At 33.5% G+C, this 26,822-nt stretch overlaps 2 protein-coding genes across 3 annotated transcripts; both read right to left on the reverse strand.

The window, feature by feature from the left end:
* Positions 1-1,853: 1,853 nt before the first annotated feature.
* LOC128240184 (uncharacterized) lies at positions 1,854-26,066 on the reverse strand. Of its 2 annotated transcripts, XM_052956704.1 has the most exons (17): positions 25,970-26,066; positions 25,124-25,276; positions 22,955-23,073; positions 14,815-15,189; positions 13,139-13,357; positions 12,532-12,843; positions 12,116-12,337; positions 11,666-11,755; positions 11,167-11,273; positions 9,807-9,965; positions 9,150-9,520; positions 8,768-8,875; positions 8,467-8,554; positions 7,349-7,458; positions 3,994-4,126; positions 3,652-3,843; positions 1,854-3,069 (listed from the first exon to the last, which is right to left on the reverse strand). In XM_052956704.1, the coding sequence occupies exons 16-17, from the start codon at positions 3,663-3,665 to the stop codon at positions 2,115-2,117; spliced, it is 969 nt and encodes a 322-aa protein (XP_052812664.1). In that variant the 5' UTR covers positions 3,666-3,843; positions 3,994-4,126; positions 7,349-7,458; positions 8,467-8,554; positions 8,768-8,875; positions 9,150-9,520; positions 9,807-9,965; positions 11,167-11,273; positions 11,666-11,755; positions 12,116-12,337; positions 12,532-12,843; positions 13,139-13,357; positions 14,815-15,189; positions 22,955-23,073; positions 25,124-25,276; positions 25,970-26,066; the 3' UTR covers positions 1,854-2,114. The 2 variants fall into 2 exon arrangements, with proteins under 2 accessions (XP_052812664.1, XP_052812665.1); XM_052956705.1 differs by lacking the exons at positions 3,994-4,126; positions 7,349-7,458; positions 8,467-8,554; ... (10 more) ...; positions 25,124-25,276; positions 25,970-26,066 and having other exon boundaries at positions 3,652-3,932.
* Positions 4,056-5,528, reverse strand: LOC128241097 (histone-lysine N-methyltransferase SETMAR-like). The gene is made up of 3 exons (XM_052958076.1): positions 5,388-5,528; positions 4,764-5,103; positions 4,056-4,126 (listed from the first exon to the last, which is right to left on the reverse strand). The coding sequence occupies exons 1-3, from the start codon at positions 5,526-5,528 to the stop codon at positions 4,056-4,058; spliced, it is 552 nt and encodes a 183-aa protein (XP_052814036.1).
* Positions 26,067-26,822: the final 756 nt, after the last annotated feature.

A 26,822-nucleotide genomic window follows, 5' to 3' on the forward strand; every position in this document is an offset into this window, starting at 1 on the left:
TCAGCACTTCCTTGAGGGAGCCATAGATCCAATACCTGCCACCTACCCTGACCCACACCTCAACACCCATTGCCACTTCAAGTCGCAAATGACCTTCAGAGAGGAGAACACCTCAACAGCAGTCGAAAAAGTCTAAATTAACATATTCCAACCGTGATAATTTTAGCACTGATAACAGCAGACATAAAAATATCTTTCTATGCAATTTAAACCTACCTGTGTTTCAGGATATCATTCAGTGTGAAAATAGCCCAGATGTTAAAATAGAGAGTATTAGTAGCACAAAAGACTTTGGAACACAGACATCTGATAACACATCGGTTGACTTTATTCACTATATTCTAAAAACCAATGCTACATGTTTTCAATATACTGGTTTCCCAACAGTAGCACTTCTTCACTGGCTTTTTGACTGGATATTGCCTGCAGCTCAAAATACTAAGTTTTGGGATGGTAAATACAAGAACACTCCACGTTCCAACCTAACACGAGGGAGAAAAAGAACATCACAATTATTATTTATAGAAATGTTACTCTGTTTAGTTAAAATTCGAATGGGATTTGGAAACAAACACTTGTCATACCTGTTTGGTGTATCTAATACTGTCATGTCAGTAGAATTTTTATCTCTTGGACCAATTTGTTACACCAGTGTTTAAAGGCTTTAATTATATGGCCTTCAAAAGAAATAGTCTAAGTAAACTTACCCCAATCATTTGCTAGATATCCAAGAACACATGCAATTATTGATTGTACTGAGTATTTTGTACAAAAGCCATTGAGACCAGCTGCTCAAAAGGCAACATGGTCAAATTATAAGCATTCAAATACATTCAAACAATTAACTGGTATATCTCCATCTGGGGCTATTACATTTATATCTAACATTTACCCTGGTTCTATAAGTGATGCCAAAATTGTACAAGTTTCAGGATTTATAGACAATATTGAAGAAGGCGATGATATAATGGCTGATCGTGGTTTTAATATAAGGCACTTGTTACTTCCAAAGAAAGCTACACTAAATATACCGGCATTTACACATGGAAAATGCCTCAGCAGTAAAGCAATTAAACGTTCAAAATCTATTGCCTCTGTTAGAATTCATGTTGAAAGAGCTATCCGAAGAATGAAGACCTTTAAAATTTTGTCAGGCATAATTCCATTGAAGTTTCGATTTCTGTTGAGGCAAATTACAACAATTGTTGCAGTTGTTAGCAACTTACAGCCATGTCTCGCCTAAAGCAAATGCCACATTCTCTTTTTTGCCAAATAGGTTTATGAGTATACATTCTTTTTATGTATAAAAATTAAGCATTTTTATGTACATGTGTTCTTATGTCAGGGAATAATGTATACTTTTGTACAAAACCAAAACCCAAAGTGGAAGTATGAAATCAATATGTATGTACAATACTTATATTTGGTAATAAATGTGTGATTACATTCTTGAATCTGAATTTTGAATTTCCACTCGAGCATTAAAACCTACATCTTGTAGGTAAAGTTGGGTACAAGTACACAAAAACAACTGGATTAATTACTCCCTCATTTAATAACTTGCTTTTTTATCATATCAGAAGATAGATGAACTATACAACAGATGCAAACATCGAACAATGTTTAATGGTATTTATACATCAATTATGGTACAAAAGCTCATGCAGAGAGACTTGTATGTTTCAATATGAATATGTTATTCAATAACACATTAATACAAATATGAATTTTTTTCATTTAAAGATTGCTCCAATTGTATTTGAAATATAGAACAAAACAATATTTAACAATAACTTTGCCAGTGTGTAACATTTGTCATAAAAAGCATATTGCAATATTGTAATTGTAGATATATTGCCTTTCATGGTTTTCATGTTTGAATATCAGGAAAGCAATATACTTGGTGTACAAATTATACCAAAATAATGGTATCACAAGGCATCAATATCAAATGGATGGAAAAATACAGGAATGCCATTTGTGCACCATATACCTTAAAGATATAAATTGATCTCACAAGAGCAACAATTCTTTTAACATATGTTCTAAACAACAGTTGTAATAAAACAGTTATGCTGTCTACATGAGATGAACACAGACAAGGCATTAGTCCTTCAATTTGTACAGCATATGTTTTTCAAAAGTGGAAAGTATGCATCAGTGTAAAACTTAAACAATTTATTTTTAGAATTATTCCAAAATGACTCGTCAAAGTCAACTGTTATGGAACAAATGCCTTCGTGTGTGTACCCAACCAACACACATTTTGTGAGGCCAGTTACTCCCATTTGTCCTTGTACTTGGTCAAAATATGTATGTGAACGCCTCAATGTTAAATTATTGTTTTCATCTTCAACACAAACATTTGAAAGTTTCAAGGCATTTTTTGGGTGAAAACACTTATATTTATACATACACTTTATTTCAATCAAAAATTTCCCACATATTTTGCAATCAACTATTCCATCTGGTGAACAAGCTAAAATTGGGTCTTCATTAGAAACAACTAGCCCAGGAACTTTTACAGAACAATGTTTATGTTTAAACCTATGTGTCTTTATAAAAATGTCACGGGCTTTATTTTCAAATCGCTGCCCAAATAATATGGAGTCTGGAATAGAGTTTTCTGCAAACACTGAATTTTTTTGTAACGCAATTGCTGTTCGATTTAAATCAGTTGAATGTGTAATTTTATGAAAATTGGATGCAGTTAATAGTCCTTTTCTCATCCGATGCCAGTTATTATTTTTTGATTGACCTCTTGTTAATTGTTCAATTTGCTCACATTCATTCTCTGAATAAGTAAGATAATAATACATAAATATATTAGAACAGTTACAAGATAAATTTTCACATATATGTTCCTTCATAAATTGTTCAGCTCTTTCCATTGGTGTTTTGACGCTCAGAGGTGATGAAGTACAATTCTTTTTATATGAGCAGTCATACATGGCACGTAATCCGCAGGCTGTTGGTTGAAGAGTTTTCACTTTTTCAAGGAAATCGTTAGGATCTGGCACTGGATACTCATCAGACAATGGCGAATACAGTGGCATTGCTGTCTGTGTGCTGCAAACAGGAAACAAAAACCTTAACTGTAGGCAAGTAAGAAAAGGCCAGAGTATGAAATGTTAAGGTTATTGTCTTAAGATGGGGCTTGTTGGCAGTTTATTTTCATCTTTAAAAATACATCTATTTATACATATATAAATATATATATAACTTATTGATTGGGTTTCAGACAGGGGTGAGGGATGTTAATCTAATATTTTATAGCCTTTAATATTTCATTAAAACATGTTACAAAAATCACAGTACATCAGTTTCCAGTTAATAGGGTTTTTTTTGCATTTTTTGGTACATGTAGTATCATGCAGATAATGTTGGGTTAATATAAGTATTGGAAAAAATAATTTATGTGCACACATGTTTATCAAAAAACATACAATGCAGGAGAAATTATTTTTTCCAATTCTTAAATTAACTCAAAATAGGTTACACTTAGCCTGTGCTCATCACTAATACAGACACAGCCTGGTTATTTTTAGAAAACATTTAGTTCACCTATTACCTCTGACTCAATTTCATATGGTGGGTGCTAAATATAGAACTTATCTTAAAGTAAATTAACTAAAGACAAATGAAATATACCTGGGCTCCACCATAATTGAAGTCTCAAGTTGTGAGGCAGGAATAGGTTTGCCTAGTAAATTAGACCATTACCCTCCTTTGCAACTGCAATAAGCAGATTGAATGGATCCCTCGTCACTGTTCTTCATCATGATCCAACAGCTGTAGTAGCCTCTCTTGGATACTACAGAGTTGACTAAAATCTTCATTTTTCTGAAATATTTGATTCAGAGCTGAAAACATCTTGTGGATTCAGATTGCGTGACTACTCGCTGGGAAAAGGCCACAGCTTATTCTACTACTGTTTAAGTATGATGCATTTTTAGAGAATCAAAACCAGACATGCTTAGAATTTCTTCTTACATGGAGACGGTATTCCTTTCTCAGTAAATCCTTGCCTGAGAGCAAGAATGGAATTCCATAGTCTAGACCATGTTTTGACCAGCAAAGGTTATTGTCCTTGGAAACACCTCCATGGCTTCAGCAACCGGCATGCCTATAGAAATAAACAATAAGTTAGTGTTTTAAGGCATTTTGGGTGTATTTAGGTGTTTTTTAATGCATGACGGAAGTATTTTAGCTCTAATCTTAATAGCAACCAGCACAAGTTTTATTTCTATTGCCTTGATAAATGTCAAGTTCAATGTATAAAACAGAATAAATGAATTTGTATGAACAATTGATAGTTCAGTCATGTATCAATTAATGAATAATAAAAGGCAGCAATATTTCTTCAAAAAAAGGATACCTTTGTGTTGCTGTGATTGTTAAAGTTAGATGTTATTCAGAATATCTGATGCACATTTAATAAGACATATCATTTTGCATCATGTACGAGGTGCAGTCAAAAAGTTCCTGGACTGCCTTTGTACTGTTGTCAGTTTTTTTATTAGGAAACATTAAATTGCACCGAAATAAAGCAAAAACATTTTTCTAGAGGACTGTACATAAATTACTTTTTAATCATACATAAAACAATCATTTTTTACACTGCAAATAAACATATCTCACACCGTACGGATCACTTCGTACGGAAATGACGTACTGTTAACGTTCATTAATGTAATTACGTCAACGTAGGCTCTTGTGTGCTAGTTAATGCTTTTCAAAGTATTGCCCTTGAAATTCAATACATTTTCTGTGTCGATCTACCCACTTCTCAAAAATATCTGCGTACCACTCCTTTTCGTAGCTTCTTATTGCCGACCTGACGGCAAATTTCATTTCATCTTCACTTTTAAATCTGCGACCTCGTAAGTCGGCCTTTAATCTCGGAAACACACAAAAGTCCATTGGCGCAAGGTCGGGACTATACGGCGGATGTTGCAGTCTTTCATAGCCCAAAAAGTCTATTGTTAGTAACGTGTCTTCAGCCCGATGTGCAGGAGCGTTGTCTTGATGAAAGATCAAATCTTCAATTTCGCAGTCCGGACGTTTCTTTCTCAATGCGTTCGTGAGATGTCTCTGCCCAACCTAAAATGTCACAAACATACTCAATATGAACCCAAATCATATTAAACGAAATGCCTGGAATCAATAAGAATTAAACATTAAATTTTATAATAGTACTTGTGATCATAATTGATGTTGATGTAACTTACTTTTTGATGGTAATCTTTATTGACTGACTGGTCGCTAGGTACTGCATGTTGCAGGAGCATTCCCTGGCTGTCCATGAAGAAAATATACATTATTTTCTTTGATGATTTGGATCGCCTCGCTTTTTTAGGAGGAGGCAAAGATCGTCTTTTCCATACCATTGACTCCCTCTTCATTTCAGGGTCATAAAAGTTCACCCAGGTTTCATCCGTGGTTATGATACTACTTAAGAATCGACCACCCTCCTTTCTCCAGCGCTGTAGAAATTTCTCAGATGCTTCTATCCTGGTTTTCATCATTTCTTCTGTCAAAAGGCGTGGCACCCATCTTGCGCATACTTTTTTCATTCCCAAGTCCTTTGTCAAGATGTTATATACATTTCCATGGCTTAATCCAACACTATCTGCTATATCGTCGATCGATTTCCGTCGATCTTCGGAAATGACGCGCTGCACTCTGTCGATACTGCCACTATCCTGTTGTCAACCGCTTCTCTTATTGTCACTTACGTCGTCACGACCGTCCTGGAAACGCTTGTGCCAATCAAAAACGAGCGTCCTGGAACATTTCCTTAATCCATCCTCCGGATTCATAAATTTTTATGTTTCCGTTGGTGTCATATAAATTTATCCGATAAAACAGCACCAAAATGTTGCATATCTAGCGTTAATAGCAGTGAAGACAATTTGGTAGTCGTTAATAATTCAAAGTGATCCGTAGCGTAGGTTATATGTTATAATAAACATATTTTTCAATTAAAATATGGATAATATGTTATTAATTTTTATAGCAAAATGTAAAAATTTCGTTAGGATTTATGTGTGACAAGAATCGACATAGTCCGACGTCAAAATTGTGCAATATATAACCAGTCCGGGAACTTTTTGACTGCACCTCGTATAGTAAGTTCTCTGTTATTGCTTATAGAATTTGCTTTGTCTGTAATGTTTACTTAAAAGAGCAAACATAATTTGCAAATAGATCCACAAACAGACCATTGACCCAGACAAATCATCAGTTTCATTAGTAAATAATAAAATCTCAAAGCCTCGGCCAGAAACGTCAAACAGTATGAGAGAAATTCCTTCAGGAATTGAACAAACAGTATAAATGAGCTTAACCAAGCTTACTAATATTATGCTTCAGTTTGGATATGATTTCCCAAATCATAAACACAATCTTGAAATACTAACAAATTACCCGATGTTGGCATTCACATATATTACCCATGTTACCGGTCAGGCATTTTTTGGCTGGTTCTGTATCATTTCGTCCTGGGAGCATTTTGTTGTGTGCCGACACCTTTATGCAAAACTTTACTTTTCTTTATATATTAAAAACTTTTACTTTTCCTAACTTTTTAGTGCGTATCTCAGAAATAAATACACTTTTTTCCTTTTGCTATTTAAAACTGTACCGCAACAGCAATTTAAAGACAGTGATACTCATTGGTGGAATAGGCCCTCGGACAGCTACATTTTCTGAGAAATGGAGATCAGACTAAATTTGATGTTTCACCATAGATAATATATAGATTCACATGAAATAAAGAACATGTAACAGTGCTTGTGTCATACTTGTTCCTAATCCCTGACTTGGTCCCTTCACACCAATTAAAATGTGATTTTAAGAGCTTTATTATAGAAAAACTTGGAATTTTCATTAAAAAAAGTAATGCAAATTTCTAAATTGGAATCATGAAAAAAACGCAAAAGTTATGAAAGTTGAACTATTTTTAGCATAAATTGTAAAAATACAATAATTTCCTTCAAAATGGTGATCAAATAAAAACAAATATACGAAATGAAATACTCTTTACTCTCTCATCTGTATCCTCCCCCCTTCTTACATTTTTAATCTGCTCTTCGTAAATAATGTAAAGTCCACAAGGCCTCTTATAAACCATGAGAATCCTTTTTACTAATCTGATTTTAAGGCACCCAAAAGGCTTACTACACATTATGGTTCCTTGATTTATATCTAGTCTCCAAAGGTGTCACAGTTGTGATTTCATTGAAAGACTTGAGGTACTTTTTTAAAAAAAATGAGGAAAGGAAAGATTAAAGGAATGAAGTCTGGTTGAGAATACCAGCCTGGAAATAAATACTCAAAATCTCACATGCTGCTAAGGAGTCTGATATTAGTCCAAGTCCCAATTCAGCTGGAAATGTAGATTCCACATGGCTGGAAAATCGGCCCAGTGCACCAGAGCTACGCCCTTGGCAGAATCTGCAAGAAGAGGTGGTAAATCTGGGATAACGCATCCATGATCAAATTGTGAAAATTCTTATCTGTCAATGGTAGTGAACACGTTTGTAGCTTAAAGAACATCTTAACCTAAGTCTATTGAAGGTGACAAGGCTCAGATTGGGATCTTAACCTGGATTTTGATGCTGAAATTGTGAGTTTCGCTCAAACTAAGTATGAACTTATACTGAAGAGCATAGATATCTTGAAGCCCAAATTTATTGCTTATCTGAAGTTTGTAGGGCTACAAAATAAGCCTCTCTAGACAGGCAGTTTTGAGTGTGCCAGATGACATTTCCACACAAAAATTAGGAGGACTCCAAAACAGCAGTACTGACAACAATGCCGAAACAATTATTGTATCTCTGTCATGGAGCTGTGCTGGTTCTGTGGCGTCAACACCACTGCAACTGGGCAATTCACTAGAAATATCTCTCCAGAAAAAAGAAAAACATTTTACTGGGCAGCCTTTGTCACCCAGTGCACACCCTGAGAATCTTGTTACTTGAAAGTGGCCTCATAAAGATCTCAAAAAGTATCAGAAAGCTGTTAAAAAATTAACAAAGCGTAGACTTGAGACGAGCATATTTTTTAAGGGAGGAAATCTCGCAGAAATTTGTAAGAATATGCCAAGCTCTAGCTTTATGATTGAGGCCCAAATTCAAAGAGTTACTCAGTAACATGGCAGTGTAAATTTAATCTGAAACACCAATAAATCAACACAGGAAGTAAGAAATGACTTTAAATACCCCCACATTCATGGCAGAATGTCTGAAGACGGGCCTGTATGCTGACTGAGACGGAAAATGTGAAAGTGCATGAACACACTCACACACCTTTACAGCCCAACAGTCTTCGAGTTATGGCCTCACACGTAATCACTTACACAACCCCCTTAATCAATCAATCAATCAATCAATCAATCAATCAATTAATCATTCAATCAATCAATCAATCAATCAATTAATCAATCAATTAATGCACACCTACCTGGAAAGCTATGACATCCGTTATAAAGAGATGAATCATGCAGTCTAGTAGACGGCTGCTGGCTTTACTTTAATGTCCCAAACAGAAACTGCAATTAAAAAAGAAATGTTGTTTACAGTCCAAAATGAAGATGCTTTAAATGCATTAAAATAAAGACTATTATTGATTAAACCTAAACATTGGGCCTGTTGGTTTGGGTAAAACATCTAAATCGGCAAATGGATGATCAGCAAAACACAAATTGTATTGTGTGTCTGAGGGAAGGGGGGGGGGGTCCCAAGGATATCTTGGCACAACTTACCATAGCCATCTTGTGGTTTTGTTCACCAAGCCGGCCCACACAATATATTCTTAATTTGCATATTGTGTCCTGAAAAGTTTCAGCTGTCCATGACACTCTTCAATAAACCTATGCATGACATAAAGCAAATTAGCAAATATCTATCGGGTCATAAATGGAAATGATGTCATTTTTTACCTGAATAATTGATAAATACAACTTAAATTGCAGTTAAACTGGCTAAAATATAAGAAAAATATGTCCTATTCCCTAATGTCAGGTTTTGAAGATGCATGTCTGACAACAGTCCAAAGACCAAGAAATTAAGCATTTAGTCAGGGGCAGACAAATCTTAACAAAAATTAAATGTCAAAATTTTAAATAAAATTTAAATTACACAAACCTTGATAAAATCCTGTTAGATACTAAGTTCCTATACCCAAAGGACCTTTTGTGTGACATTTCATCACTGTAGACTGCATATAAGCCGAGATATTCCAAAATCTGGTTTTCACTTTTAGGTGTCGGATCACAACGAAAATGCCCTTCTTGTTCTATTTAAAATCACTCAAGTTTACCACTTTATTATGATTTTGTAGAATAGATTTGAGCTATGACACTATATATACATATTGTAGCAAGTCAATGTCAACGTAACTTGAATGTTCCATTCACATACACAACGTGAAGCACGGTTCCGAAGATGAGGAGCGGCCTGTCCTCAACGATAATGACGTTACAATTGAATCCCTCTGGGATGGCAATGTTGTCCCACTGAAATCATCATCATCAACATCATCATCATCAACATTATCATCATATCATCATCAGATGTAACTCACCACAAATTCCATTTTCAGTTCCTCGGGTCAGAGAGCCACACACTTTTGATTTACACGACGTGCCAAGTAATCCTCATTCAGTGCGGCGACTCGATCATTTGCAGGAACTGTATCTCTCGCCCGTGTTACCAAAGTTCTTGCAGAGGTGAAATATCTGCGGAAGCCGGTGTCTTTACCTGTAATAGAACAAAGTCATCATCATACATATGTATGTTTACCTCTTTAGCAACCTTCCCTGTCAAAGATCTGGAAGAGACAGGCGGATGTACATGCTGCACCGACCCCGGCTTGAACTTGTCTCCCTTCTGGGTTACACTGTTACACTGGCCAAGAACTACACGGTCTTGATCTGGACAGGTGGTCTGTTAACGACATTCCTGGAAGATACATTACAATAAAATATTTATGTACATAATAAAAATTAAATGTTACCATGACAACCACAATATAAAGCAATATAATATCTAACATATTAAAGATAAAAGATACTTGAGAGATTTCTTAAACTAGTTAGGTATAGGCTGTCAGATTAGAAATTCATGTCTGTTTTAAAATTCTCAAAGTTCAAGATAATATGCTTGGGAAACCTTAGGCTTATAACAAATTTAAACATTTATAGATTGCCACATACTGAATGTACTGTATCCATATATATGTCATGTAGTTACTTAACTAGATACAGTAAAACAGTAAATAACAAAGGAAAATGTTTCCTTGGCAAGACTTAATACATATTTCAAAACTGTACATGTTTTGCATGACACTGCAGACTACTTCAAGATTGGGACTATCATTAGTTTAAACAGATTTCAATCAATGAGGACCATAATGATGTTATTTCTGATACTAATTTCCAAATAGCAGACACTTGTCAAAACAAATAGCTCTCAAATGTAATATCGGGTATGCTGTGTGTGTATTGCCTTGGTTGAGAATGTTTGGGGCAAACTATGTCCTTGATTAAGTCCATTTGGCAGAATTCCCTTATTTTGTCATGCAAATACCCGTACAAAATAAAGGGGCGGAATCCGGGCGGAATTGGCACGGAATCGGTGAATTCCGCCTGGAGAATGGACGCCCGAATCAATATTCCGCCCGATATCCCTACAAGTTTCTAGTGGATTCTGGGCGTAAAAATATTGAAAGTTCCAGGCATTAACAAATTACGGGCGTATTTATATACTTTAACATTTGTGTGACACGGAATTTCGTACTTCGTTTTTTCTATGAAACCTTTGGGACAGAATATCCTACTTAAACATTTTAGTGGAGCGTAATTTCGAACTTAGCCTAAATTATTCGAAAGTCATGAAAATTATTGAAATGTTTTTGTTCCCTTTATCATTTAGATTTCACATAGCGAGTTAAAAGCTAAACATTTCCCTGCTTTCATCTGAACACCGCATACTCCATGTATTATAAAATTATAAAATATGCAACAAAAATAAAAATAAAAAGGGAAGTCAAAAACAAAAGAAAAAACACATGACCCCATGATATAAATTTAAACTCAGATTTTATGAACTTTAAAGTCTACTTAAAATGTTGTCGTTCAACAACCATGCCCTTGATGCAGACCTTTGATGGGAGTCCAGGTACGACGACTGCATTATTTTTCAGCAATGCAAACTTTACAACAACTGATGCAGCAAACTCTCTACACTGCACAAGGCCTGGTCTGTTTGCTGAAAGTATAATTTGATTGAAATCATGTACAATTTGAAAGATTTTTTTTAACATTGAAAAAAAACACACCTTCAATTAATATACGAAACAAAAGTTTATGCAAGGGTATTGAAACAAAAGTATACCCAAGGGTATTTAACAGGTGGGGAAATTCTTGACTCAGTGTATTTGAATGACAAAATGTAACAGAGTATATTCTTTGAAACATTGTTTGAAATTTAAAAAAGATATTGAATGATAATAAAGATTAGCTGAATGATAGATATTTATGACATATTTCATGTTACCATACCATCAAGTGCAAAATAATGGTACTGCAAGATGTTCTTCATTTATTTGAAAAACTGTTGTAGATACAGAACAATTCAAAAGGTTTCTCAGGATCACCTACAAGTTGAGGAATGTTATGACCACAGTCCGTGATCACCTGGACACAGTCGCAGCTACTTCTCCAATTGTCTCTGCATTTGACTTCCTCCATCTGAGATAAAAATTAAATATGAGGTGAACGCCAACATTTGTTTGTTTATATAATTTAATGTATGAAATTAATTAAACCAAAATAAGGAACTTGCTACACATCTCCATACTGCCAGTGACAAGCTACATGTTCACAAAGTTGTATCAGGGTATAGCCAGAAGTTTGTGGAATTGCTTAATAAAATGAACACATTTAAACATATTTCAACAAAACATCAGCTAGCTATAATATCTATTTTAGCTTTAAATGACATGATACATACAATATGCCGGTAAATGTCACTGAACCACTGGGACTAGTAAGAATACAGGTGTGTCTGAGCGTCACTCTGTAGTTCCTGAAAGTCATTAAAGTGTTTACCTTAGTTCGCATTTAAGTTTCAGAAATAGGGCAAAATCGCATGGTGCTAGGTCCAGCGAATAAGGGGACGGGGAAGGATCTCCGCTTCAAGTTGATTGTCGCGGTAGTCTGGGCCTCTTATGATCTATGTGCTGGTGCATTATCCTGGTAGAGAATCCACCTATCATGCAACGCCTTTGGTCTCTTTAATGCCATCACCCTGTACAAGTCACGCCACAAAACCTTAAATAGAGAACATAATTGAGGCTTATAACATAATGCATTTGTCGCGTTTTGCGTACTTCACCAAATATCATAATTAAACACTTATTCAATCCCATTTCTTTAATCATAAACTTTTTGAAACATTGTTTTATGCAGATTTAACCAAGACTAAATATTGATAAAAATAAATTTTGTTATATATATCACTTTACATTTGAATTGTAAGCACCCGTCACAGATGCGGAGAGGCATGGAGTAGAATAACACCGGGCACATCAAAGAAGACAATGAACATTTGCTTTCCTATTGAGCAGGATGATCGTGCCTCCTTTGAATGTGGGGAACATGTTGTCTTCAATTGACTGCTTTGCTGTTTTTTCTCAGAGTCGTAATAAAACAGTCTGAGGATTCACCACAAGTGACTATCTTCTCAAGATTTTCCTTCCTTTTTGTACCGAGCTAAGAAGCGGCGTGATTCCCGTACTCTTTTGCTCATCTCATCTTCTGTCAGCAGGTTTTTATATCTAAGTTCAAACATTATGTTTTATACATTATTCTTAAACCGTTAAGTTATGGTTTAAGCCATAAAACATTAATTTTTCAAACAGAAATAGTAAAATCTACGACCTGATTTTTTTGCCAGCTATCTCATTGGTTTGCATATATTTAATCCTGCTCATTTGCAACAAATTATATGTATGCCTTTTTATGACATTTAATGGCAGATATGTAAAATTTTGGTAATCGAAACCCAAACATGCAATTCACACCCTTTAAGCCAGCAGAAATGCATATCGTAAGATGGTTGACGAAAATTACCTTCAGTGTTGATCTGTTTGTGGTGGAAAGGGATGGTTTCCCCTTATAGTGGTTTAAAGTCACCACATCCGTGATCGTCATGAAGTCACCCGGCCTCACATCTGATGTTTCTGACTCTCTCCATAGAGTCACCTTGGCCCTCTGAGAATCCGCTTCCAGAGTGATGACCTTTATGGCCACATCTTCATCGCACACTTTAACAGTGCAGACAGCCACCTCCTGCAATGTTAAGGAAATACAATTTTTTTTCAGACTTTACAACTATAACAGAGTGCAAGTGCATTACATAGTTTCATGATTGGTAGTATCTCAAATGATTCTAAAAATTGTTGAATTTATTTGATTTTTTTCATACATCCACTATGGCTGAAAGTATGACCATTTAAAATATGGTCATTTTTTAACTTTGCTGAAACTGCTCATGATGTTCCTATAATCTTACCAAATTTCCAACGTTCCAAACAATTCAATTTTTTGATGAAAACATTGTGATTTCATGTCATTGTGCAACACGGTTGTCTGCATTTATAAACTTTAAGATGCACATTTCTACTTGCTTCTATAATGTGGAAAACAAGTTTAATTTAAACATATGGCAAGCGTCCAGTCTGATAAGCGCGCATGTAATAACTAGCATGAAGTGAGAAATTGGCTCCCAGAAAAACCCATTAGAGGTCACATGACCAGAAGGTGTGAAAAAGGGGGCGCCAGCAGTAGTTTGTCTAAATACAATTAAGTAGCTTAATTAAACAAAATACCCATTGCCTTAGGTTCATGTCCTTGTAATCAAAGAGCACATTAGATTTTGAGATTAAGGCGCATATTTTCAGAGGGCCTTAATGGTACACAAAAACAATGTGGTGATTATAATTGACAATTGATCGGAAAGGCCTACGTCGGCAATAATCAGTGGTGAAATTTGAATAATCGATTTTAGAAACATGGAACGTTACCGCTACCGACTACCAGTAAAAAATATGCTCATCATTTAAATATGCTTTGTGTCTACTAATGCTAGTTTATGTTGAAATGTTAAGGTGTTTGTATGTTAAATTATCTATTCTTGTTCTTATTAAGTCATTACGTCACTACATAAACATTATTACAAAGTTTCTTTGTAATTTAACTGCTAAAATATTGGTTCTCATCTTCTCAGGTTTGTGGTTTTACAGTGACTTTTAAAACATGTTACCGTTTACTTCTAACCATGTAAAAATTTAGTTTTCTAAGTTTTCTGAAAGAAAATGTTTGTTTTTTGAAACATATAGAATATTCAACTTCTTGTAGTATGTGTTACTGACTGATTATTAAAAAGAAATTGATATCTTTTTTTGTGTTTACTTTACACACGTATATGTTTACATTATTGAAATGTAAGACAAAAAATAGAGCCTGTGGTCTCATGTTCTGTAATAATAACTTGTAAACACTTAAAGGATAGTTGCGCTCTGAATAAATAATGTAATTTATACAAAGAAATGTTTAAATAATAGTGTAAGCCATGTAAGGTAACGTTGGTGCTTAAAGCTTGTGCATGTACTGTATCTGTATGTCTTAAATATGATGATCAAAGATATTTAAATACTGATTAAATCGATAAATAATCGATCATCAGAAACCGATTATTGATAGTAATTTTCTGCCCGATTCCAAACACTATCCAGGATATTCCATACCTGAATATTCTTCCCTGAAACGGAGACCCTGGTCTTTTGGGGTGATTGAAGTGCTTTGTCCAAAGGCACTGCTGCAGCAGCTTGTGGATTCATAGCGCATCCCCAATGGCTGTGGAATTCCAGGGGTGGCACTTTAATTCCTGCAGTCACGAACGCTAATGAAGCCCCTGACTCGCACTTAGGAAATTAACTGCCGTCTTGACCTAGGCCAAGATGCAGTCAATGCCATCACTGAATGCCACCACCTGAGACTTTCTGTCCTCTCTGTTCTGGCCGGTATGTAACCACCTCCCCATGTGACACCACCTTGACGTTAAACAAGGTGCAATAGGGCCCATTCCCTTTCTTTGAGAAGGCTTCGTGGATTGAAGTCATCTGGAAAGCAATATCATATGAAACTGTATGATTACTTTTAATGTATTGTACAAGACATTCAAACTTGCAATTAAAGATGTTGACCTCTTGAAAAATCTCCAGGGGCTATATTTACATTTTGTAGCATTGAAGTAATTTTATTAACTGTTCAAGACTTCATAAAATTTAAGACCTTATACAGACAAGATGACTTGTATATAACATGTTTGATGCCTCAAATATCAGCACATTTATTCCTTGATACGAGTTATTCTCTTTATTTCAAGACTCATACTTTGATTTCAATGTTATGTCTTGGAAGTCTTGATTTGTCAAGTAATCCATTCCAAGAAAACAACAATTAAGATAGAAAGCAAATATTTTCAAGTGTTTAATTCTATGTATGGATTGGCTAAATGTTTGCATTAACAGCGTTTTCAGATCCGTTTCTTTACAGAGCTATTTTATTTTTTATTGCAATTGAAGAGTTATTTTTTTCGACTTCAAATGGTGTTTATGTCTTGAAATACTACATGCTCATTTATTGATTATGGATCTAGTTTGAATATGGACCATTTAAATTCAAATTGAGAGTCACTTTTGTAATTAAGCTTAACATTTTTTTAGCAATAACCTTCCCCATTGAACTCTAAAAGGTATACATACAAAAACATTGCTTGTATGCAAAATCAATATTGAACATCCACTTAATAAATTACATTTAACAAGATACAAATGTTTTTGAATTTTCATCATGGTAAGCACCAGGAAATATTTGTTGGTGAATAAAGCCTCTGTACCTTAATCAAATGCATTCTGTTTTAATGGTTAAAAGTAAGGTCAATGGAACATGTTTTGTAGCAAACTGGATATTTTGTTTTGCCCTTCATCTTTAGGCCAGCTCTTTTTTACACAGGGTTTGAAAATGGTCCAATTGGCTGATAACCAGAATATTGTATGGGCCAACTGTTGTTGGCTGATAACCAGAATATTGTATAGGCCAAATGTTGTTGGCTGATAACCAGAATATTGTATGGGCTAAATGTTGTTGGTTGATAACCAGAATATTGTATGGGCCAAATGTTGTTGGCTGATAACCAGAATATTGTATGGGCCAAATGTTGTTGGCTGATAACCAGAATATTGTATGGGCCAAATGTTGTTGGCTGATAACCAGAATATTGTATGGGCCAAATGTTGTTGGCTGATAACCAGAATATTGTATGGGCCAAATGTTGTTGGCTGATAACCAGAATATTGTATGGGCCAAATGTTGTTGGATGATAACCAGAATATTGTATGGGCCAAATGTTGTTGGCATAGACATTTTATTTCTGACAGATTTGTTCATAATTTTGCTTTCAGTCTCGAAACAAACAACAAAACATAAATGATTTTTATTAATTTTATATGAAATTTAAATAGAAGATTTACTCTAATATCTATACAATTTTATCTTCATATTTCCAAATTTGATTTGGTATAACTATGACAAGAGGCCCAGAAGGCCCTGTATCGCTCACCTGATCCAATTCAAGTGTGAAATAAGTGTTTTCAGGGTGAGGGCAATTGTGACAAAACTCTTTTCTATCAGTCTTAGACCACAATTTTAAAGGATCATCTTCATTTCAGCTACTTTAGATTATTGAAGTTAAAGTAAGATGGTGAATTGGTTATATGGGCTTTACCGCATACTAATTCAGATTATATGGTGCCAAACAGGACTAAACATTTGGGTTTCACATCTCATTCACATCAAAATATAATCATGAGGTATGAAATTAAAACATTTTTACCTGCGAGAATTAAAAAATATATTATTTAGATCCTTCCTAGTGACCAAGTTGTCACCATCACGGATGTTTTTTTTAAATTTAATATCACGGATGACCCAGTTGCAAACCTTATCTTGCTGTAAATAAATAAATAAGTACATTCTGACCAGGTTTCATATAGATAAAGTAGAAAATATGGGCTCAACAGTGTTTTAACAATGTTTTTTTTGCTCAACAGTGTTTTAACAATGTTTTTTTATGATTTGACTTCTTGACCTAGTTTTTGAACTCGGGTAACCCAGTTTCAAATTTGACCAAGACTTCATAAACACAAACATTCTGACATAGTTTCATGGTGATCAAAGAGAGAATGTTACCTCTACAGTGTATACAAGTCTTTCTATGATTTGACCTAGTGGCCTGGTTTTTGACCTCTGATTACCCAGTTTCAAACTCTACCTAAAGATCATCAAGAATAACATTCTGATCAAGTTACATGAACATATGGTCATAAACATGACTTCTAGAGTGCTAACAAGCTTTTCCTATGATTTGACCTAATGACCTAGTTTTTGACCAAACATGACCAGGATTCAAACTTGACTTAGAAATTATTAATATAAACATTCTGACTAATTTTCATGAAGATACAGTCATAAATGTGACCTCTAGAGTGTAAACAAGCTTTTCCTTCAATTTGACCTGGTGACCTAGTTTTTGATCACACATTACCAAGATTCAAACTTAACCTAGAGCTTATCAATATAATTTATTATGTGGATGGGAATGGGAATATGATCATTCTGGCCCAAAAATGACATTTTGAGATATTGTAACCTTTATGATGCCAAGTATTTCTAGAACAAAAATCCAAAGTTTCGAGTCAAAATTCACAAAATGTAATTTTTTTTAGTACTTTTTCGTTACACAGGTGTAGAAATGAACAACATGTGAGGTCTTATGTGTTTATTTAGAATGAAATATTCATGTCAGATTAGTATCCTGTCAAGGATTATTTACATGTAACATATAAGTTTTAGCATAGAAACAATAAGCACTCATCGTTTGATTACAAAAGTTAACAAAAAGTTCATAACTGCATTTGGTTGCTATGGTAACTATTGATAATGCCATTTTCACTCATTTTCTACATGTTTCTCAAAAAAAAATGTTATTCATAAAGTTGTGTTTTAAGTTATTGACATTTTTATGATACCAAGCAGTTGCAGAAATAAAATTTGAAGTTGTAAGTCAAATTAAAAAACACACAATGGATATGGAACATTTTGTAACAGAGGGCTTAAACACAATTTGAATTCTTATTTTGAATGAAGTATACAAGTCAAAATATTAAAATATAAAACTATCTTTACTAGTATCACATACACTACAAAAGGAAAATAACAAGTATACATCGCTTATGTCCATAATGATAAAGAAACTTACAACAAAGGTCACAGCAAAATTCAGTTGCTATGGTTACTTATTAAAATGCTATTTAACCAATCATTTTTGACAGTCTGCATAAAAAAGAATTATCTTAATAAAATTATTTATAAGAACAAATATTGACATATTTATGATACTAAGTATTTTCAGAAATTAAATCAGAAGTTTTACGTCAAATTCCACAAAAGTTAAAACACATATGAAACATTTTGAAACACCGGGCTAAAAACAATTTGAACAAAACTGTTCTAATTTTGAATACAATATCCATTATAAGATATTTAAATATTTGACTTATCTTTACTAGAGTTACATAAATTTCAAAATTAAAATAGCAAGTACACATTGCTTATGTCAATAATGACAAATAAGTTGGCCACAAAGGTCAAAGCAAAAATCGGTTGCTATGGTTACTAATGAAAATGCTATTTCCAATCATGTTTAAAGACTGCAACAAAAAATGTGTTCTCAATATACAATCCGTTTTAAGTTATTGGCATGTAAATGATACCAAGTATCTAAGATATAAAAACTTAAGTTTGAAGTCATTTATGAACAAAGAAATCAAAAGATATGGATCATTCTGTTACACATAAACCAGTTGGAAAACAATGTCCACTAAAAATGTTCTTATTTTTTAAATACAGTATCCATGTCGAGATAACTGTCTGTTATAGCTAACACATAAACTTATAGAAATTATGAGTACACATTGCTCATTATATGTACAAAATGACATAAAAGAACTATGGAAACAACAGTCTGTTGCTATGGTTACATGTAATAATGCCATTTTTCCTCATTTTTTCAAATTTTCCACAAACATTTGATTTACAATCAACATTTCACCAACAAATGAGTAAATGACAATAGTTAATTCATCGAGATGTCATTTTCAACTGAAGTAATAACTATAAAAAATGCATCTTCTTAAATTGTCAAGTCACATTTTGGTAATGCTAAAGGCCTAGCAAGTGATTAAGAAAAAATCTGCACGGTCTCTTTCATTTGCTAAAAAAACAGAGTTGTAGTTTGCAATGATTTGGTAATGAAAAACACTTGCACAATGCAATGCAACCAATCAATAATATTAGTAATACACAAAAAAGCAAATATTCTTTCTCATGTTTCAGATGGCAGAGATACATAGATCTTAATTGTGTTAGTCTTTAGATGTAGAGGATATTAATCAAGTTGTTCAATACAAAGTTGATTAAACAAGTGTTTTCTGTCCAACTAATATAAAGGGACTTGGCAAGCCTATAACAATCTAAGTAAACAATTCCAATAAGTTATTTTGCATTTTCTCTCCTGTGATATAATATTCATATCAATCCTACTAATGTGAGTATTTACAGCGCTAAACACATTAATCGATACTAAAAAGCGTTCACATTTTCAACACCATTCATTATTATGATGTCATATTACGATTTATTACACTTGCTTAAAATGCCATTTATGACATAAGTATACTTCCAGACTGGTTTGACAAACAGATCTGTGCAGCATTAGATTTAACCAGTCCACATTGAATTAACACAGAAGGCTATGTTTGCGTTTACTGCCTTTCTGTGTGTTATTTTTGTCGATATCAACTTTGACTTTACACAGAGTTGGTTTAGGGCATACTGCAGATCTTGATGACTCAGATCTAAAGAATGGACCAATAGAATCATGATTAGGTACCATTGACGTGCAGCATCTAGGCATGGTGTGCGCTTTAGTTCAGGCAAAACACCACAATCTGGACTCATCCTCAAAAGGTTAGCTTCAATTTTCTGAGGAATCTACAAACTCTTTGCATACTACAACTCCTGGTTTATGTTTTGATACATAGAAATGGTGGTATTTGGTAATATTCAGTTTTGTAATATGTATCTAAACATGATTTCCAACTGTGAAATGTGACTGGCTGCTGAGGGTCATTAATCAACTGTGGGATGTTGTGGCTTGACTTCGAAGAGGCGGATACAGTGTGGGCAATTTCTTGAAGATTCTCGGCATTACAGCATCGCAAGATACCGAAGTGACAGTCAGGAGCAAATTTGGTGTGCCCAACCAACATAGTGTTTAGCGTTACACTCTCATGCAGTCCTGAAAATTGTTGGAAGATTTAGTGTAAATAAAACTCATCTATATTCACAAAAGATAAACTTAGCAAATGATTTTAACTAGGGTATAATAAAAAACTCAATACATATAAATCTTACAATAATGGAGTGTTTACTTATATGTTTATTTGATTAACATATTCCTTATATCAAATGACTGCCAACTACGCTTTAACTTTATCCAGTTCTGCATCCTATTAAACTAGAGCACAAATCGCAGGTATCAATAATGTGATTGACTTCAAAAGCAGCTCAATGCATTTGTCCTAAAAAACCAGACAAACAATTATTAACAGATTAGAAAACTGACCTGTCATTACACGCCACATGGCATACCAAAGCACAGCATTGTTCTTGTTTTGGCCGACAGCATTATCGAAATAAACCTGGAAAATTTAATACATTCTTTTTTTCTTTTTAAAGCTATTTGAGGAAGAATTCACTGTCCAGCTTGATTTGTTACATCACAAATTGTTTGGTGTCCACATAAAAAATTTGTTTTGATCAATAGTTTAGTAAGTTCTTTTACATGCTAACTGCATTTGTTTTTGTCACTTCTAAAATACCTTAGAAGATTCAAATAAAGCACTTCACACAAAAAAAGTAATGAGCCTTCAATTTATTTAAAAAATTGGTGATGTAACGATGACATTCCACTATAAATGGAACCCTTTCCTGTTGTAAACATTTGCTTTATTATAATTTGTAATGCTTTGTCACATAAAAAGTTGTTTTTTATGCAGAAAAACAAAGCAAACCATGCCGAGTTTTGAAGCATACAATCGGTTTTAGGACTTTACATCCAGATGTAACTGGACACAAAGGCGCACATCAAAGAGTAAAGTTATATACTTTTGTGGCAGTAATATGAGCTATTTGAGGCTTATTTTTCGTATATGTCTCTTGATTATTGCGTAACACAGGTACATAACATGTTTATACATTCTTTCTTACTAGCACTAGAGACTTAAAATGCTTTTCAAAATTATTTGGAAGTAACTTGGGACTCTTTTACCCAAATGTCAAAATCGGTAATGAATGGTGTCGCCGTTACGTATTCGTGTAAATTATAAGAGCAGACTGTGACAACAGACATTTTTTAAGAAATTCCCAATTATCTGGTTAAAATTTACTCAGAAATATAAATGCAAAATTGCGACTTATGACTGCTTAAAATACAGCGTGTACCGATGTAAACACAATGACTTTATAGAAGTAACATAAGACACCAAAATACTTCGTAGACGTAACATAAGACACCAAAATACCAGCTTCAGATCGATCTTTACAACACATTTGAACTGAACGAGCGTGAATTGGAATGTTTTAAACCTCAAGACAATTGAGACAAATCATTAGTTTGTGCACCCGTACAGGCGAAATATACAAGATGCATCAATTAATGTCATGAAACTGAATGAAATAAGCCCACCTCAAATCTGTTAGGACGTAACTTCCACGACAACACTTTCCCATGCTTTGCTTGTTCCGCCATCTTGGAGTGATGCGTCTTCGGACAAGCTGTCTGAACCAACAATGACGTTCTTGGGGACGTTTTGACTAGGCACTGGGGACGTTTTGACCAAAATGGGGACGTTTTGACCATAGGACGTTTTGACCATAGGACGTTTTGACTGTAAATCGGATATACTACACAGTATCAATGCGCGCGTTCGGTGCTACTTTTCTGTCGCGGTATTAGCTATATGCCACACAGTTAAAGTTTGTGGAAATACACAAAGGGCTGTGTACGTGAACAAAATCTGAATAATTTGTGACGTAACATTTGAGACAAGACTTTAGGCAAAATATTTCGGTCGATCAATACACGTTTTGTACGTATTTATGGAAACTATTGTTTTCATCAAATGAACACCTGACCTCGGTAAAATTAAAAACAGGTCACTAAAGTGAATTATACATGTCTGTTGTTGTCAAAAAACCAAGTGATTCAAGACGTAACATATTTGACACGAAATGTTACGTCATGTTTTCTTCAGATTAAATCGGGATTTATATGTTTTCAACTCTTCCAAATGCTTATTTGGCAAATGGACGTTGGGAAATATACCTTTCTATAAAGATAAATCGTCTGAAGCGACCAAAAGTCCAAAGTGCTGAAGGAGGCAATATCAGTTTTCTGAACCCACGGTAAAAATGTTCATCAAATGTCAAACAAAACTGACCAAATTTTATAAAAAATAAATAGTTCCTGTATTTTTAAAAATTATTATTATACACATATAAAATTCCATCAATGTTGTCATTCTAATGATTACAACACTGGAAGCATAGAAAAAACGCGAACTACAACTAAATCCAATTATTTAATTCTCATAATCTCTTCTCAGCAATAAGGATGAAGTTTGCATAGGCTATTAGAACCCTCAATCCATTAAATATTCTATAGATAATTTTAATGGGTTATTGTTTTAAAGCACTAAATACCTCAGCATGTTTTTCACCGACGCCATTGTGCTGAAAGTAGTGGTGGGCCATGCTCACAACACTGTCACTTCCTTTCCCCGCCAATTCGGCCTCGTCCACCAGATAAAATGTCTGCTTTCCTGTATAAATAATGTTATCATTGTTAAAGGGACTATACACCAGATTGGCACCAAAAAATGTTTTTTTCTGTAATGAATCTCAGGACAATTATTTAATAAAATGTTTAACATTTTGATATCATAATTGTAAAAAAAATACCAAAATATAAATGTTTGATCTGGAGTCGCCAAAATTGCAGTCCAGTGTTGTATCCACTGTGCTACGAAAGCTTACTCTAAACCTTTGGAATATTTAAGCTTTATACCTAATTTGGTAATATCACGTGATAACATCGACAAGCCATTCACACATAAAAATGAATTCTACTAGGTATACAAACCTAGAAATCTTTTTTATTGGTAAAATACGAAAAAACTGAAAAATAAATAAATTGTAAACTATGTGGTACTTCAGTTAGTTAGTTTCAATGCATTGTACACATCAATACCAAGTTTTTGTCAGTTTTCAACAATTTTCTTCTTTTTTTAGCTATTTCATCAAAGTTATTGTATAGCCCCTTTAAATGATTTCACAAATAATAATAAAATTTTACTGAAATAGTCAGCAAGAAGATAAAGTAGATATCCCAAAATGACACTAACAGATGGCTGTATAACTTTTACAGATCTATATTTTTAATTAAAATTCATCTTTATAATTAAAGCTAATATTATGCCCCACATTTTTGCTACATTAAATATAAATTTATGTAAAAATGATAATTGTAATTACAAATATTTGTTTTTATTTGGATAATATGTGTATTTTGTTTAACTCAGAATTACTTATTTAGATATAGTTTAAGAATAACTATTATGACTAAAACTCCTTTTCGAACTTTGCATGTCTATACATCATGTAAACATATTAATGCCTGCAGCCTGTATAATATTTTTGGCAGTTTATAAATATCTTTTTAGATTCTTAACTTGTTTTTAAGTTTAATAATTTGGCCACCTTAGGCTAAGTGGTTTCCTTTAATTACCTTAATTGATGTCAACCTATCATATATTTTTCTTCAAAACGGTAGCACAATCCCTCAGGATACTCAGCTTCAATTTTAGAATTTTTGTACTGACAAGTTTAATGATTTAATGATGCTTATCAAATCTGAGATCTGTATCATATTGTTAAAAACTTAGTATTTAAGATGAAGCCTGTGTCCTGAAAATCATAAAGGACTTGATTTTCAAATAAACTTCATCTTCATTATTCAGGTATGTTGTCATTATTTTTATATATTACTTTTTTGTGTTTAACTCAATTTATTTTATCAAAGTACTTTTAAATATAATAGTTTTAATATTTTGTGAATTTATTGTTAAAACATTTAGAAGTTATATTCATATAATAACAAGTTTGAATTATGTGGAAATTATGTTATTCAATTATTTGTCTTAAAATATGAACTCACTGAGAAATGTACAGATGTTATTTCTGTTTGCAAGTATTTATAAAGTTCATTTTATTAAAGTTATTAAACAAACAATTATTAAATTAAACTAATTGTAATATGAAATGTTGTCAACCAGTTAACCTTTCACATGCATTTTTAAAAGCGAGTTGTATGCTAATTTCCCCAAATTAGTTTAAGTATTTGTAACATCTATTTGTACTTTGTGTTTATTGATATATATATATATATATATATATATGTGTGTGTTTGCTTTCAAAATATATAAAGGACTTGATTTTCAAACAAATTTCATCTTCATTATTCAGCTCAGTCAGTGAAGCTCCCATTTTCGGGAACAAATCTCCTCAGCGACCCGACAACTCCCGCGACCTCCTATTTTGACAACTCTCGACAGTCGCACTCGTCCCGACCGGCATAAAACTAAGATCAAGAATGTTTTACTTGTTTAATATAATATTTTGAAAGGATTTCTAAGTTTGGCCAAATTAAAAGTTTTTGAAAAAGAATGCAAAGCTGACAACATAAAAAAATCCAAGCTACAAATTTAATTCTGACTTGAAAATACAATTTTTAAAGGTACATATATATGGTATAAGATCTGTCTTATTCTGTTACTACTTGTTTTATTCAGAGTGACATACATAAAAATATACCTGAACCTTCGGTACACATGCCAAACACTTAACACTTCTATGGCCTGGCGAAATATATCGGCCCGACTTGTTGCGCATGATGTTGATAATGGACTTGCTGGGGAAAATCCCATGGGTAGTGGTAGTGCACATCTTGGCAACATGGTTCAGCACCTTCAAAGACAATAATGATAGCATTTAAGAAATAAAATAGTATTGTATTTTATGAAAACAGGTGATCTGAACCATTATTCAGTAACATTCAAATGATAGTACAAAACTGCATCAGAAAATGTTAAAGTTTGAGGAGTTCATTTGCTAAATCTGGATCATCATTTTGAATATATTTAGGTGTTTTTTTTTCGGTATTTTGGGGATATGACCTATACCTATGAGATTGGGAATTTTCGCGTCAATTTTGGCAAAATTGGGAAATTCTTCATAAATAATTACAAAGGATATAATTTATATAATACTGTAATGAATAACACTGGCATTTTTAACAAAATATGCACTGACTATGTTAACACCTTAAATTTTTAATCCCTTGTTTTAACTCCTTGAAATAGTCAATTGTTTGATTAACAAGTCCTTAAAAAAATCAGAGACAATTTAATGGGCTTATCTTCATTTTTCCTATTAAATTGGATACAAAATCTGCTGCCTATTAAAAATTATGACTTTCAGACTCATGGAGAGAATGGAATGAATATATTACTATTTTTAATTGATTCCAATTTCCAAATAGTCAGACTTGTTTGCAATTGAACAAAAAAACAAATGAATCCATTTTGTAAAATTTCATCAACATGATTCCTTCGACATTCATCAAAAAGTAAATACACCATCATTATAATAAATAAATACTTGGTCATTTCACCCTGTTGTCTTAAGTTTCATTTTCACTTCTCAGTTCTGTCATTTTCCGATATTGGCAATGAAGGTCAATGTCATGTATGTAAACATGTAGGTGAGGCATGACAAAGAACAGCATTGTCTATAAATTATTCTAATCCCCTTCTGCACCAAATAATTTAGTGTCAACTTTAAATTATTAATCCTTTTGTTGACAATGATACATGTTTTCAACACAATGTTTTAACTCTTATGCTTTCCGATTGGATAAAAAATATAGTTCAACCAATGAAAATCCACCTTTCACCATGACGCGGATATTACATCATTATTTGTTTCTGTGAATAGACACTTGCATGTAGGGGAAGTAAATGTTTTGTTTTTATTTTCATCGTCTTTTTTTCTTATTTTCTTTTGAAGTTTTTGAGCTCCAGATTGGGAATTTTTATTGGGAAATTGGGAAAAAAAGATACTTTTTGCCATTGGGATTATGACCGAATACCGGCTATTAATATTGCCAAAAAAAACACCTGTATATTATTATATTTCATAAGGTACCGTCGAGGCCTGTGACAATGTGAACTGACTCATAGTTTATTTAACATTTTACCTTGGCGGTCATTATCGGTTGCTAAAACAACAAAATATTTTCCAATAGGTGTCGCAGAATTCACTTCCGGGTTTTGTCAATTACTTTGATTGCCATGTGAAAGTACTGTCCAATTGCATTATCAAGTTATACTGATTAAACATAATCATTTAATGATAAAATAACATTTTATTTGCACTTACCACTTGTAATTCCACAATTTGAACCCAGAAACGTTAAAGTTTAACACCGGATGTTTCTCGTGATAAACCGGGA

This window comes from Mya arenaria, chromosome 7 (genome assembly GCF_026914265.1).
Source record: "Mya arenaria isolate MELC-2E11 chromosome 7, ASM2691426v1".
Classification (NCBI taxonomy): domain Eukaryota; kingdom Metazoa; phylum Mollusca; class Bivalvia; order Myida; family Myidae; genus Mya; species Mya arenaria.